The sequence below is a fragment of the Photinus pyralis genome, unplaced genomic scaffold (genome assembly GCF_008802855.1).
Source record: "Photinus pyralis isolate 1611_PpyrPB1 unplaced genomic scaffold, Ppyr1.3 Ppyr1.4_LG8, whole genome shotgun sequence".
In the NCBI taxonomy this organism is placed as follows: Eukaryota; Metazoa; Arthropoda; class Insecta; order Coleoptera; family Lampyridae; genus Photinus; species Photinus pyralis.
This window is the reverse complement of record NW_022170819.1, coordinates 27,691,950-27,706,396: the sequence shown is the minus strand read 5'-3', so window position 1 is coordinate 27,706,396 and position 14,447 is coordinate 27,691,950. Positions and strand designations below refer to the sequence as shown.

Genomic DNA, 14,447 nt, shown 5'->3' with positions numbered 1-14,447 from the left:
AAAGTCCGGAAAATGATACATAACTGGCGAGGAAGTGCGAGGCCCCTTCGGGGCCGAGTACTTTAATTTCCGAGTCAGGGTAATGTCATTTTGTAATGTCAAAAATGCGGTCGGTGAAGTGACGGTGCGGCCGGTAAAGTGACAGCTGCGGCCAGTAAAGTGACAAGTGGCAGGAAACGTAATCTACTCTGCCTCTGTCATAGAAACTTAAATTTCCTGGCAGAAACTAGGCATGAAAATGAAGGTTTCAAGACTATTTGGGGTAAAAAATGTTGTCAGTTTCTCACACTAGCCCACGATATTTATTAGGTATTGTTCTTCCTTTTTGGCCAACACTCCCGCTGATCGATTTTCTCTAATAAATAATAATAAGTGGTGCTCCAATTGCCTGGGAAGCAAACACTCCGTATGGCATTGCAATAGTAAAATAGTTTTCATGAAGTGTTCACTAGTCCCCGTACTAATTTGGGTCAAAATAATACTCGCCTTAAGACATAGCGCGATATTAGAGTCTTCCTTTTCAAACGTGTTAAACAATACAAATTGTTGACCCCAGCAGATATTTGTTTAACCGCTTATGAAGTCACCCTTAAAACGTTATTAAAAAATTAAAGCAGGTTATTGCAAAAACAATTGAACGCCCCACATCATCTTTGTTTTTGAAACAACTGAACGAAAGTATAGACTGGTTTTCCTTAAAATTGTTTAAAAAAATTTTTTAGTTTATTATGCGAAATTTTAAAAAAATGCAATTTTAAAATTTAAGATGGCAGTTACGCCCTCTGGAGGTCATTTTTAGAACTTGAAAATGTTTTCCATCGATTTACCCAATAATTTTTTTACCCATACGACGAACGGTTCCCAAAATATGGCCAAGGAACAGTCTTATTGGGTCACCCGGTACATTGTATGTCTAATAAACGACGTTTTGCTATTTCCAGAGCAGCTATTGACTTGTTTTCGCTAATCCTATTACACTGATATAGTAAAATCTGACCCGTAAAAGCAAACCGCATAAAACTTCCCCGGTTTTATACCGATAAAACATTAATTTCACCTCCTTAAACTCGCATTTATCACATTTAGAGCACAGTACATTACGATTACAAAATCCACACGCTTACAAGCTTAAGACGATAATATCTCAAGGGAAAAAATAAACGTAGGTAGTGTAGGGGGTATTAAAATGAGTTTCGTCCAAGAAATTGGGTTAACTATTTATAGACGTTTTTTTTTAAATGATTTATTGTCGTCAATTCGAGCAAGTGCGCGAATTTAGACAGTAAAAATTATACCTCGGGTTTTAATGCACTTTTCGGAAAATTATGCTACGTTCGGCTAAGCGCAACGACTGTTCAGGTAATTAAAGTATCAAGACTGTAAATTCTCGGCGTGGCGTACTAAATGCCAATTTATATGGCAGTAGGTAGTTTTATTGTGTTGCAAAGTTTTATTTTTACAAATTTAATACCCGCGAGCTTAAAATGAAAATACCATATCCTTGTATTTTAACGTGAGAAAAAGGGCATTAAGTATTCCTTTACCACAGTGTGCATCAACAGCAATCTGGACTAGTGGGTACAGAGCTGGGTTTACTAATTGATTCAATTAATTCAATTAGTTGCGGTAGTGTAACGTTATTGGTACTCAATTTTATTTTTTTTAAAGTGCAGTTGTTAACTTTTCAATCCGACGTTTCGTCTTCGCGGAACCGTCATCAATTTCATTTTTTTAAATACGGCCCTAAAATTCCAATATCATATTCTTAAAGCACTTTTTATCATGGCATGGTTATTGCTGGTCTTGCGTCAAGAAACTACAGGCTTTTTAATCCCACTAATTTACTAAAGTTTTATTTTGCTCTCCATTCAGGATACTTCTGCAAACAGACCAATTTTGATTGGCTGAAATTAAATATGTCACCATCTCAATCAAGTGCTAATTATTATACAATAAATGAAACACCAAAATAATATGTGGAAAAACCAACGTTACTGTCAGTTCAAATACGCCATTACCGCATTCATTTGTTTTCCAAAGCATTCTTTTTTCTTTGTCATATTGAGGTGTTATACTGTTGGGCAAACATAAAAAATTAATAATTTTATTTTTTCTAATGGAGAAAAGCTTTACATGGCAGGATGTTTCATCCCACTGAAATTTTCTTAATTAAGGCCAAAAAACGCTAAACTGTAATTAATAATATTTATTTATTACTGTTAACATGCCAATAAAACATTTACAGAAGTCAAAGGAAACAACACAACATTTATACATTCATGTTAAATTACACATAGATCTATGGAACGCCGTTTTAGTATTTATACCAACATTTTATCATGTATCATTTTAAATAACAGTCAATCTTATGTCTCTAAATTTTTCGTTTGTTGATGTTGATTAATAAAGATGATACATGAATTAAAATGTTTGTTGATAATTTTAATTAGGCGCTAGTATACACGTAGTCAAATAGACTAAAATGTAGTTCCTGAAACTTCCGCACAATCACAGATACGAATTAAAATTATCAACGAACATTTTAATTCATGTAACATTTTAATTCAACAATCACTTTAAATAATTTTTGCCGATTTTAACAGCATGAATTCATATGATTGTTGAATTAAAATGTTCTCTAAAATATTTGTACAATTTTATTCCAAAATTTTACAATGTGCCATTTTAAATAACAGTCAATCGTATGCCTCTACTTTTTACGTTTGTTGTTATTGTCTTACGTATTAAATATGATTGTTTAAAAAATGTTACTTAATAAAAATGTGAAATAAATTATATTGTTATATTGAATGAGTGTATATGAAACTGTATTTCAACAAACAATTAATAACAAACAATTAAATTGAATTGCAAGAAATACTTCGATTAATAAAACGATTTTGTCCAACAAACATAAAAATTCATTCATTTTAAATGTGGAATTAAAATTATCAACAAACATTTTAATTCATCAGTCATATAAATTCGACGATTTGAAAATTGAAGCCGAATATTTTCAACAATCACTTTAATTCAACAAACAAATAAATTTTTATTGTTAGACGTAGTAAAAGAATCTTTTAAAATGATTGTTGAATTAATATGATTGTTGAATTAAAATGTTACATGAATTAAAATGTTTGTTGATAATTTTAATTAGGCGCTAGTATACACGTACCCAAATACACTAAAGGATAGTTCCTGAAACTTCCGCACAATCACAGATACGAATTAAAATTATCAACAAACATTTTAATTCATGTAACATTTTAATTCAACAATCATTTTAAATAATGCTTTCCGATTTTAACAGCACGAATTAATATGATTGTTGAATTAAAATGATTGTTGGGAATATTTGTACAACACTTCAATAATTGAATTAATATGATTGTTGAATTAAAATGTTTGTTCATAATTTTAATCCCACATTTAATATGAATAAATTTTTATGTTTGTTGAATTAGTTCTAGTTAGTTATATTACTGTTCGTTTATGTATTCGTTTGTTGATTTGTATTGTTAAACTTTCGTTATACACATTGCTATATAATTCATACATCATTTCAATTAAGTGATGTTTTTTAAACAAACATATTTAATGTTTCACATAAAAACAACAAACATAATAAATCGGGAAATAAAATTAACTGTTGTTTATAATGTTACATTGTAAACTTTCGTAATAAAAAGTAAAACGGCGTTCCATATAGATCACAGTCTTTAAATTCATTAATAGTATAAAATGCGCCTTCAGTAAGGAATTTTTTTAATTTAGTTTTCAGGGTATTGTACGGTAAATCCCTGGTCTGGCCAGGCAGCAGGTTAAAAAGCTCAAACGAAATATTTACAAAACTTCTGCAAGTTTTATCTAATCAGTAATGCTTTAGATCAAGATTACTACAATTTCGTGTATTATAACTATGTAGGTATATCGGACCTTACACAAAGTTCATTGGCACGAATTTTAGCATATAGAATACAGTGTAGTATTAATATGCAAGGAAATGTCAACAATCTGAATCTAATAAACACATTTTTGCAATCTTCTCTATACTGCAGATTGCCTATAATTCTAATAGCACGACGTTGGAGAGCAAATATTCGTGTTGCACTTGTACAATTACCCCAAACAATGTTACAGTAATATAAGTGAGTATGAATCACTGATAAATAGACCATACGTAAAATATTAGGGGAAACGTTTTCAGATAAACGCCTTAAGAGGAATATGTTACCGGAAATTGTTTTGGCTACTTTACTAACATGTTCCTTAAACGTTAATTTCGGATCAATGTTAACACCTAAAAAATTAGCATAACAAGGATTATCGAAATCATTTTGTTTGAGGGTGATTAGCATTTGTACCGTTTTACTAGAATTTAATCTTAGTTCATTTGATAAACACCAATTCTCAGTTAATTGAATTGCTCTACCCGCCTCTTCATAAACCCTATTTAAATTCTGGTCCGATATTAGCAGAGTTGTATCATCCGCGTACTGAAGGCATGTAACAGTGTCTGTTAAGTGGAACGAAAAATCGTTAATAAATATTAAAAATAATAGAGGTCCCAGAATGGAACTTTGCGGCACGCCTCTTTGAAGCTTAAGAAACTTGGATGTATCACCATCGACCTTTACAGCTTGCATTCTATCGCTCAAATATGATTTGATCAATGCTACACTAGATGTATCAAATTTGTACAACTCTTGCAATTTCGTAATTAATATTTCGTGCACCACACTGTCAAAAGCACGAGTTAAGTCGATAACGAAATGAATCGCCGCATCAGCAGTGCTTCTATTTTTCCTAAATCCAAATTGATTTCCAATAAACAAATGATTCTCTTCAAAATGCTTCGAAACTTGTCTATATAAAACCTTTTCGAAGACTTTTGAGAATATTGGTAAAATAGAACGTCCTTGGATTGAGTACACCTAAGTGTTTTGATTATATCTCGAATCTCGGTTTCACTGACCTTATGAAAACTGAATTTATTTTTAGGATTTAAAGAAGTATTAGCTTTATATGAATTGACATGACTGATGAGTGTAGTACGAGAATCAGAATTTAATGTACTCTGGGAATATACGCAGTGACTATTAAACGTGTTTGCATCAATGCTGATGTTTGTCTTCTTCCTAGGCTTTGTTCTGAATGAATCGATTACCTGCCAAGCGGCTTTGCCAGGATTACTTGAATTACTAATAAAATTGTCATTCGCTAAACATTTAGCAGTTTTGATGGCATACCTATATTCCATGCGAAGTCGCTTTTTTTCACGTTGTACAAAATAGCTTTTATCAACTCGATAAACATCGTTGATGAAAGCCACTCGATCTCTTAGGCGTTTTAATTTCTCATTGAACCACACGACCTTATTATCGCGAGATCGAACATAACATTTTTTAAAAGGAAATGCAACTACAAAGGCATCTATAAATTTTTTTAAAAATGTATCAAACATTATATCACAACTTAATTCATGCGAATCGAGAAAGTCCCAATTACAGCTAGTTAGCAACATATAAAGCAGGTATGATCCTTTGGCAGTGATTGGTCTAAAACTAGTATTTACAATTGTGTTGTCATTTATATACTCCAAACAAATTAAGCCATAAAGTGCTAAACATGATTAAATTCAGAATAAAACGGACTTTCAGAATATGATATCGGAATATCAGAGTCGCATTAGAAAAATGAAGTTGACGATGTTTCCACAGACGAAACGTCGGATTAAAAAAATAAAAAATCTAGAGCTTTAAAAGTTGCCGTGGAGAAGTGTCATTCGTTTTGCTCTAGGTCAAATATTAACGTCAGTTCGTAAAATTGAAAAATCTGATTTTTTCAATATATTTCAAAAACCATCAGGAAATTTACAACGTTATCTTTTCTCCCATTTAACTTATTTTATTATCTCATATGTGTGTAAAACTAATAACTAAGAGTAAGTTGCTAAACTAAACAAACTCCAATGTAATTCTGATTTTGATAATAAATATTGGGTTTTCAGGGTTGACCTTTGAATAATGAAAGTTCTATAACAATCCGGACTTTACTCCTGGATTTTTAGTCCACTTTCAGATATTTGTATGGTAAGTCATTTTATATCCAGATCAATTAAGATGTTAGCCGTCGTGGTCGTCGTTTCTCTAATCGTTGCGTTGTAGCTGCCACGCGGGCGGTCCGGGGTCGATTCCCGGCCAAATTTTTTAAATTTTTATATTACTTTTCCGGACCCTCAAATTTCTTATTTATGAACCGAAATTTTAACAGTAGCACTTTTTATAAAGGCAAATCGATCGATTATATTGAACATGTCAAAAGCGTAAATGCTCTTACTGACATTTTAACATTCCTCTCAATGGCATGAGTACATTAAACACTTAAATTAAATAAATTAAATAATTCGCTCAATAAAAAGAGAACCGATGCGTGAGAAATGAATATTACAAAGGAAAGGTACTGGGTCTCAACAAAATTCTTCCATGCGGAAAAGTTAAGTTTTGAAGAAACTCATTTTTACTTAGCTCCCCGTAGGGCCTGGTATTTCTAGTAATTATAATAGAGTACAGAATAGATTCTAGGGACGATCGGCATGACCACATTTTGACAATTTTCTTTATTTAGTCAATCACTAGGTTTGAAATTGAACTATGTAACGGTAGCTCTTTGGATTTATTTTTTCGATTTTTTCGGAATTTCAGAAACTTAGTGGTGCGCATTGGGTCTACAGTGTGGTCGAAGTACAGGCTGAGTAGTTTGATGTTTGATATATTTAGATTTGTAGGGAAGATTAGCGACCGTTTTTACTGCGTCATTGGAATTCCACAGTGTGTTGAACTTTTAATAGGTTTAGGAAGTCTAGCTCCAGGATACAAGGGATAAAATTTTTATCTGAATTGGTTTGATCGGTTCCAAACCGCAGAGTGAGCATTAGGTCATGTTCTGTATTGTGGGAATACAACGTTAGTGAATTAACCGTACGTGGGATTTTAATTTATTACCCTATCTATTCTATTCTATCTATCTAAACACAGGGGAGCCCGACCAGGCACACCAAAGGCCAATTTCTGCCTCCCCCTTTCTTTTGCAACTACGAGTAAGTTTTCAGAGCCCGCATAACAAAGAAAAGGACCCTATTTAGCCTAAGTTGCTTCACGCTCCTCGATTCCAGATAACTGTTACCAAAATGAGCTGATGTCCCTGATCAATATACCAGTCGAGGGTTGAAGCTCCATGTACAACCAAAAGCCCTTCTACATGCCGTGGTCTTTTGGCTCAATGTGCCTTTACAGGTCATTTTCAATGAATTTAAGGGACGCGCAGTGTAGTAATTACCATGGTTGAGTCTGCGGCATGAATCGGAAACGAATTTTACGTGAAGTTTGCGAGTGAAAATAAGGAAACACAATCGTGGTCGGCCGAAGTCATTTTCAATTACGTAGGTCATTAAACAATGCGCTAACAAAGGATTATTGTAAATGGTTAAACGCAAATGACTTTGAAATAAAAATCTTTGTGAGTAGATAAGGATGGATTCATAATCTTCATGTTAAAGTACCTTTTCCATCACTAGAAACAAAATTGGTAAAAGTTAGTAAAATGGTCTGTTCCTCGTTTGAGAATTTAAAAGTGTGCTACATTATTGTAGCAAGCAACTCAAAGAAATTGCTAGAGTAGGTTACAAAGGCCCTCCGTTGAAAAGGCCCCCTCCAAGAAAAATTGAAAACTGGATCGCTTTTGGAGTTTAAGCTTTGAAACCCACTCTAGTGCAAAAATCCTTTTGCAGTATGGACATTTCTGGATAATGACTTTTGACTCTTCTAATACACAAGTTTGACTAGGCTCTACTACAGTTCAGACACCAGAAGCTTTATAATTGTTCTCAAAAATTGGTAGGGCCAACTTATATCCTCCATTATCGCGCGATCGAAATTCCCTACACTTAAATTAAATTCGGGTTATATTTTCATATTAGAAATTATAGGCAATGTTACTCCAATTGATGGCCGTTTTCGTGTTGTTGAAAGCAAAGGGCAAGAGTTAACCAGCTATCAATATCTACCTATACCCTCGTCCTTAATGAAGTGTATTTTATTACCACCGAAGACGTTTATTAATTAGCTTTTAGTTAGAGGTTCACGTTTCGGTTTCGATCTCGTAAGGCCTTAGATGAGAAGAGAAGTGGTAATTTGAGGAATTGAAGTAAATGCACGTTCCGAAAATCCCTCTATAGGTTATTATACAAATTTATTCAAGCGTGTGTGTGGGAACGGTTGCGTAATATGTAAGTAACTTTTATACTTCTAACTCAATTTAAACTTTAGTTCATCAAATACCTAGACACGTGACACATTTTGAATTCATGAAATTTAATGTACGATAAGAGTACGTCTTGTTAAATGGGCTGCTGCGAACAGAGAATAAATGCGCATTCTTTGAAGTTTTTGGTTATACTTCAACCTGTAGGTTAATTTCTTATCGCGGCCTCATTGGCGAGGTCGCAGAAATATGGTGCAATTAAAAACCCATGTAGAAAAATACATAATAAACAATGTCGATCGGAGAAGTATAGTAAAGTTCAAGTACCACTAGTATAATTAAACACTTAATATAAAATTCAAAACAGCCAACGTTGTTTCCTGAGATTTATACGTATTTACTCATATAAACAGCATCGAGTATTCACAAACGCATCTTCATGGCGTTAATAAAAAAACTGCTGAACAAAGGTTTTTTTGAGAGTGTTCTCAACAGGTACTACAATCAAGACGTCGAAATTACCAATGTTCACATTACCAATGGTGTAGTCGCAGCTGGTGAAAATTTTTGCAGTACACTGAGTAGGATTAAAATCGATTACTCATTTGGCGACGGGTTAGTGTTGTACATTATTAGTTTAGTGGCAACCCGTATGACTTTTAGGGGCCGGCAACATACACTCTGGATGGTTTGTAAAAGTTTACCTGAAGATGAGTACCAAGCTGGGTTTGTGAAGGAGATGAAAATGTTCGAATGCGAACTTGAAATATATGGCAATATTATACCGCCCTTGTCGAAATTAGGTGATCACTTTCCACCTTGGCACCAGATGGATACGGTTTATTTTCTAGATTATCGCGAGAAGATGTCGCCCATCGTGTATTGGTGTTGCTCAGAACCATTACCGATGATTTTACTGGAAGACTTATCAGCGGTGAATTATAAAATGACCGAAAGACGAAGGGGCTTGGATTTAGAGCACTGTCTCTTGGTGGTGGAGAAACTTGCTTATTTCCATGCTGCTTCAGTTGCTCTGCACGAAAAGGTACTGGGTGATGGTGGCATAGAAGTAAAATTAGGCATCGTATTTTACAGGATCCGAATGTCTTACCAAAATTTAGTAAATCAATGTTTCGAAAATCGAGCATAACCGCTAAAATCATCTCTATTAATTACGATGAGATAGTGAAACAATTGCAGAACCGACCTGGTATTTTGTTGCTTAAAGAAGTATCTATTTAGCCTACTTCTGTGTTTCAGATGTAAAGAAGCACATTCAGAAAATGAAACTAGCGAAAGATAGGATACTGACCGAGTTGTGCAACGTTCACAAGATAAACTGTGACTTTAAAGTTCTTAACCACGGTGATTGTTGGATAAATAACATTATGTTCCGCTACAACAACCGTGGAGTTGTTAGTGACGTGGCATTTGTAATAGAAGAAAAACTCTTAAATAAAGATTGAAAGTATTTTTCCAGGTCGACTACACGATCTCATGCTTCTCGTCTCCGTGTTTGGATTTGCATTACTTTCTAACTGCAAGTGCTAATTTAGAGACCCGGTCCAAATACAGTACCATCATTGACCATTATTTTGAAAACCTAACGCGACTGTTAAGAAAATTTCATACGAAGTCGATGCCAACACGCGAACAATTCGATGCAGATTTTCGTATCTTTAGTTCTTACGGATTTGGCACTGCGTTATTAGTCTTGCCATTCAGCAAGGCAAACCATGCCGAGGGCGCTTCAATGGAGGCCTTCTTGGAAGACGAGAGTGCAACTGGATATCGGTATCACGTTATCAATAATGAAGCATATATAGAGGAAATCTTGCATTTTCTACCATTTTACGATAGTTTGGGTATTTTTGACCAGCCGACGAACTGAGTTACCTACTTATGTTACATTTTTGAATAAATAAGTAGAATTTTAAAATGCTGTTGTGGCATATGTAAATCTGTTTATTTAATATAGTATGCAGTTTTTGACATGGCGTCAACACATTATCTGAAACAAATCAAATTGTTGGTCTTCCGAAATCAAAAAATCGCCAAGAAACCTAAGATTCTCCAAAAAAAGCTAAAGAAATTAAGGGTTGATTTAATAAATCTACCTGAGACGAGCAAACATACTATGTTGTTGTGTAAACTATGTAGTTTACACACGCGTACTTTTTAATTTTTAATTGTCCGAGAGCGAATTATCCAGGCGCGAATTGTCCTGCAACCGGAGGCGACGGTGATGAATAATCGGCAGGTTTATGCAGCCGGATTGTTGAAGGGTTTTTAAGGGTGAAGCCCAAGTTGGGCGATTACGAAACATTTAAAAGTAACTTTCGTAAGCAATATTAGGGAGAATAACTGAATAAAGCGGCAGAGCAATTCAATTTATGGAGGAAATTTAGCCGAGGCATGTACATCATGGAGGTTTATGCAAAATTTAAACATTTACAGACGAGAATGCCAGAATCAATTTTAATTAGTCGTTTAGCGAGGAACTATGAAAAGGACGTATCACAAAATATGATAAATGATGAGGTATGAAGAGTTTTTACGAATTTTAAAGAAATTTGACATCGCTGATGAAGAAAAGGACGTTAGCTACGATAGCAAGGTCGCCAGAAGAAATCCAGCACTCCAACCTCACATATTCTTGAAGAAAATTAAACAAATTAAAGCAACTACACAAAGAGGCAGCGTAATTACTATAATTATCCATAATATAATAATCAGTATTACACCTAGAACAAATTGCCGAGATCCTTGTCAGCGAGTTTCAGAAGACGTCTTTACTCACCAACAATGGCCCTGACTTTGATCAATACAAAGAGTTAAGTGAGAGAGAACCCCAAACTAAAGACCTGGATCGTGAACACCCAATAGATGCAACTGTAACCATGGAAGAATTAGCTGAAACTCAACTCTTCATTCTGTTCAAGATGCTACCACGCTCCGATACAATGTTTCTATTTTCTTCAACCCACTCTTAGCACCCGACATGTTTCCAGCAATATGATCAAAGGCATTGGTGGTTCTGAAACTAAACAAAGCGCGATCTCTGCTAAAATGGTTCAACACCTCTTTGCATCCGGAATGTGTCGAGAAATATGGTGAAAAGCCTTGGCGGTCCCAATTACTCTGAAGCCAAACAAAGCGCGATCCGATCCTTAACAAACGCTTAATCTGGTTTCTTGACTCCACCAACTTCTTATGTTCGACTCGCTTTAAATCGTCCCCGCCTGGGCCACACTCAAGCTTCTCATCTTCATCACATTCTAGGCCAAGAGCTCACATTCTGCCTCATCCTAGGGGGAAATAACTTTGAATGTTTGGTGTATACTGCTCTGAATTAATTTAAGTTCGCGTGAATTAATTAGAATTAACGTGAATTAATTGTGAATTAACATGAATTGATTTAAATTAACGTGAACTAATTTGAATTAACGTGAAATAATTTGAATTCACTTGGATTAATTTGAATTAATGTGAATTACTTTGAACTTCAAAGAAACACTAACTTTCGTAATTATGAGCCGATTTTGACCAAATCGTATGGGTTGGTCTAACTCATAAATATCCTGGGCAACAATTCAGACAATGGGAAGAAAATGATGCACTATCTCAAAGATATTAAACATGATACATGGTATTCGTATTTTTAGTTAGCACTTCACTACTTTACTGTTTTATATTGTATAATCTTCAAATCAAAGTTTCATGGCTCTTGTCAGGAGATTGATGCCTACCTTTAAATAAAAAAATAACAACCTCCAAATTAAAATGATGTCAACTAAAAAATAATAACATGTACATATGTGTAATTTTAACAAAACGACCCCTGAAACGACTACAATGCTAGTAACGTTGGTGAGCTACTTTGATAAAGCAGTAATTTTTAGACCCAATAACAAAAATTACCATCGCTCTACCCCACTTTAACCCTCTACAAGGATCATAAAGGATCTATCCCAACCCTTAATCTAACAACTTTGACTTTAACGCATCACTCGTTTCCTAAAACTTCATTGCTTTCTTAGCTAGGTAACTATTGCGATCACCGTTTCTTTTTGCACGAAATTTCCTCAAATGTCAAAGTTTTAGATCATTTTAAGCAACTTTTAAAGAATAACTTTTTTTTCGTCTGTATTGCTATGTAAACAATGTCAATGTGGACGTTTAGATTTGGTCCAGGCGCCTGAATTTTCTCTGTTCAAACTATTTAATGAGTCTGGTTGGGTTTTAAGTGTAAACACAAAGCGAGTATTGTGTTTCTAGTGATTTATTTTTTCCTTGTAAAAGAGTATTTCCTAGAATCCTTAAATATAGGGCAATTTATCGTTTATTTGTGTTATTTGTTAAATCGTCGAAGTAAGAGTTCTGTTTTAATTTATGGGCACTTTGATTACTTTTGTTAAAAGGTTAATGTAATTTATTTGCGATAACAATTAAGCAAAAAGTGCGCGTGTTTCGTAGAAAATTGTTATTTGAGATAAGAGAATTCCGCGTAAATTTTTGACACGTGACCTAAGGAGCCTCAAGCAACGGAATTTTTATTGGTTTTTGTGCTGCTACGGTCCGTTAATTGGATAAAGATTTTAAAATTTTGCAAAGGAGAGAGTGCCATTAAATACTGAAGATGGTGTAAGAGGTGTAGGGGCCGGAGCGCTGTTCGTTGAAAATTTGTAAGACGCGCGTCCTGTTAAGTTTTGTATTGTTCGTCAAGTAAAAGTTATTACGTTAAAATCAAGGCATCAGCCGAGTTCGAGTAAAAGCTGGGCGTAGTAGTTTTATTGAAGTTGTCGTTTACTGTGTCGGGCGGCCATCGTTTTATCTGTCGTGTGTATGGCCAGCCATTCTAATTCGACGGAATAAAATTCCGGTCCTGTGACTAACAGAAGATAATACGTAGTATGATACGTTTTGTAAGTGCGTTGTTCTTTCGGAGTTAGTGTGGTAGTGGTTTTTGTCCGGATTTTTGAATGTTACTACAAAAAAAAAACAGAACAAAAATGTTGGTTACAAATAACTTTTTCGTTTAAGAACAAAGCCCCTTTTATTTCTTCCCTTCGTTCCTGGTTAATCGAAATTGATCGGTGCATTTTGTTTTTGTTCCTCTCTGACGAGTATTTATGTTGCTTTTAGGAAAAGTGGAAATTAAATTATTATCTTGTAAAAGTAATTGGATGATTTTTTCTCATAAGCCCATTGGCTCCAAAGAGAAATCTTATAGAAGCTATTATGTAAAAGTCAATTAAATGGATTCGCTATTTCGGGCTTTGATTCTCGGCTTTATATTTATTAAGTCATTCATGGGCGTTTAAATACACGAACCTCTACTATAACAAAAAGCTGCAATTTGTCATTTATTTAATATTTTAGCCAAAGAATTGATAGCAAGGCGATGCTTATGTTATTGTTATCAATGGTACTTCAAGCACCTTCGTGGATTTATTTACTTAGCCCTAACAAATATATGGTCAGCCGCTTTAAAAATAACAAATTTAACTCCCTAATTTAAACGAGTGACGTCTACGACCCGGCCAGCGGGTTTACACTTTGCAACCCAAGCGACGAATGCTAATGTCGTCTCCGCGCACCACTCAAGCTACATATTCGCGCACTTACACACCTTATCTTACATTCCATTCTAAAAATACCATCGCTAACGATACAATATAATGTACAAACAATTTCCTCTGCATTTCGAACAAAAAGGAAATTACTTTAAATGGACAAAAGCCTGCTACACATGAATAACCAAAATCTTAGTTTAGTATTGCAGCTTCAATTCAAATTTCGCAAAATTTTGTGCACTTAAACGTGTACTGTTTTTATTGTTTGATATATTTTATCAATGACGAAATGGGTTTTTCTTAAAGTTCTATAAAAGAATATTGTAAGTACACATTGTAATTGGAATACACTTACAAGTTCTAACAATTTTACCGCAATTTTTTAGAAATTTTGTCTAATTCAAATTAGATGCTTGTGGTCTCATGATCATCTTACGACGCCATTTTGCACAATTGATATCAATGACCGCGAATGCTGCAGTAGATTGCGATTATAATTAAATTAATTTAATTAACCGAATCAAAACGCTAATTAAACGGCGCGAATCAAATTACGTTAATAAATCAGCCGATAAATTCCATAAAGGCGAGAATCGCTTGGTTTCG

General features: G+C 34.4%; 1 protein-coding gene across 5 annotated transcripts; it reads left to right on the top strand.

Moving 5' to 3' along the window:
• The first annotated feature begins 1,436 nt into the window (after window positions 1–1,436).
• Window positions 1,437–10,519, top strand: LOC116178128. Of its 5 annotated transcripts, none has more exons than XM_031497521.1 (8): window positions 1,437–1,574; window positions 6,014–6,095; window positions 8,761–8,880; window positions 8,929–9,068; window positions 9,117–9,310; window positions 9,361–9,475; window positions 9,526–9,698; window positions 9,746–10,519. In XM_031497521.1, exons 4-8 carry the CDS (start codon window positions 8,951–8,953, stop codon window positions 10,154–10,156), a joined length of 1,011 nt encoding a protein of 336 aa, XP_031353381.1. In that variant the 5' UTR covers window positions 1,437–1,574; window positions 6,014–6,095; window positions 8,761–8,880; window positions 8,929–8,950; the 3' UTR covers window positions 10,157–10,519. The 5 variants fall into 5 exon arrangements, with proteins under 5 accessions (XP_031353381.1, XP_031353377.1, XP_031353379.1 ...); XM_031497517.1 differs by having other exon boundaries at window positions 1,437–1,643; XM_031497520.1 differs by having other exon boundaries at window positions 1,560–1,578.
• The last annotated feature ends 3,928 nt before the right edge of the window (window positions 10,520–14,447 follow it).

Excerpts from the sequence above, each read along its gene's own strand:
- LOC116178128 (XM_031497516.1), top strand. The coding sequence starts at position 8,705 with ATGGCGTTAATAAAAAAACTGCTGAACAAAGGTTTTTTTGAGAGTGTT. Across the intron at positions 9,069-9,116 it reads ACCGCCCTTGTCGAAATTAG|ATTATCGCGAGAAGATGTCG; the intron begins GTGATCACTTTC and ends TTTATTTTCTAG. Across the intron at positions 9,476-9,525 it reads ACAATTGCAGAACCGACCTG|ATGTAAAGAAGCACATTCAG; the intron begins GTATTTTGTTGC and ends TCTGTGTTTCAG.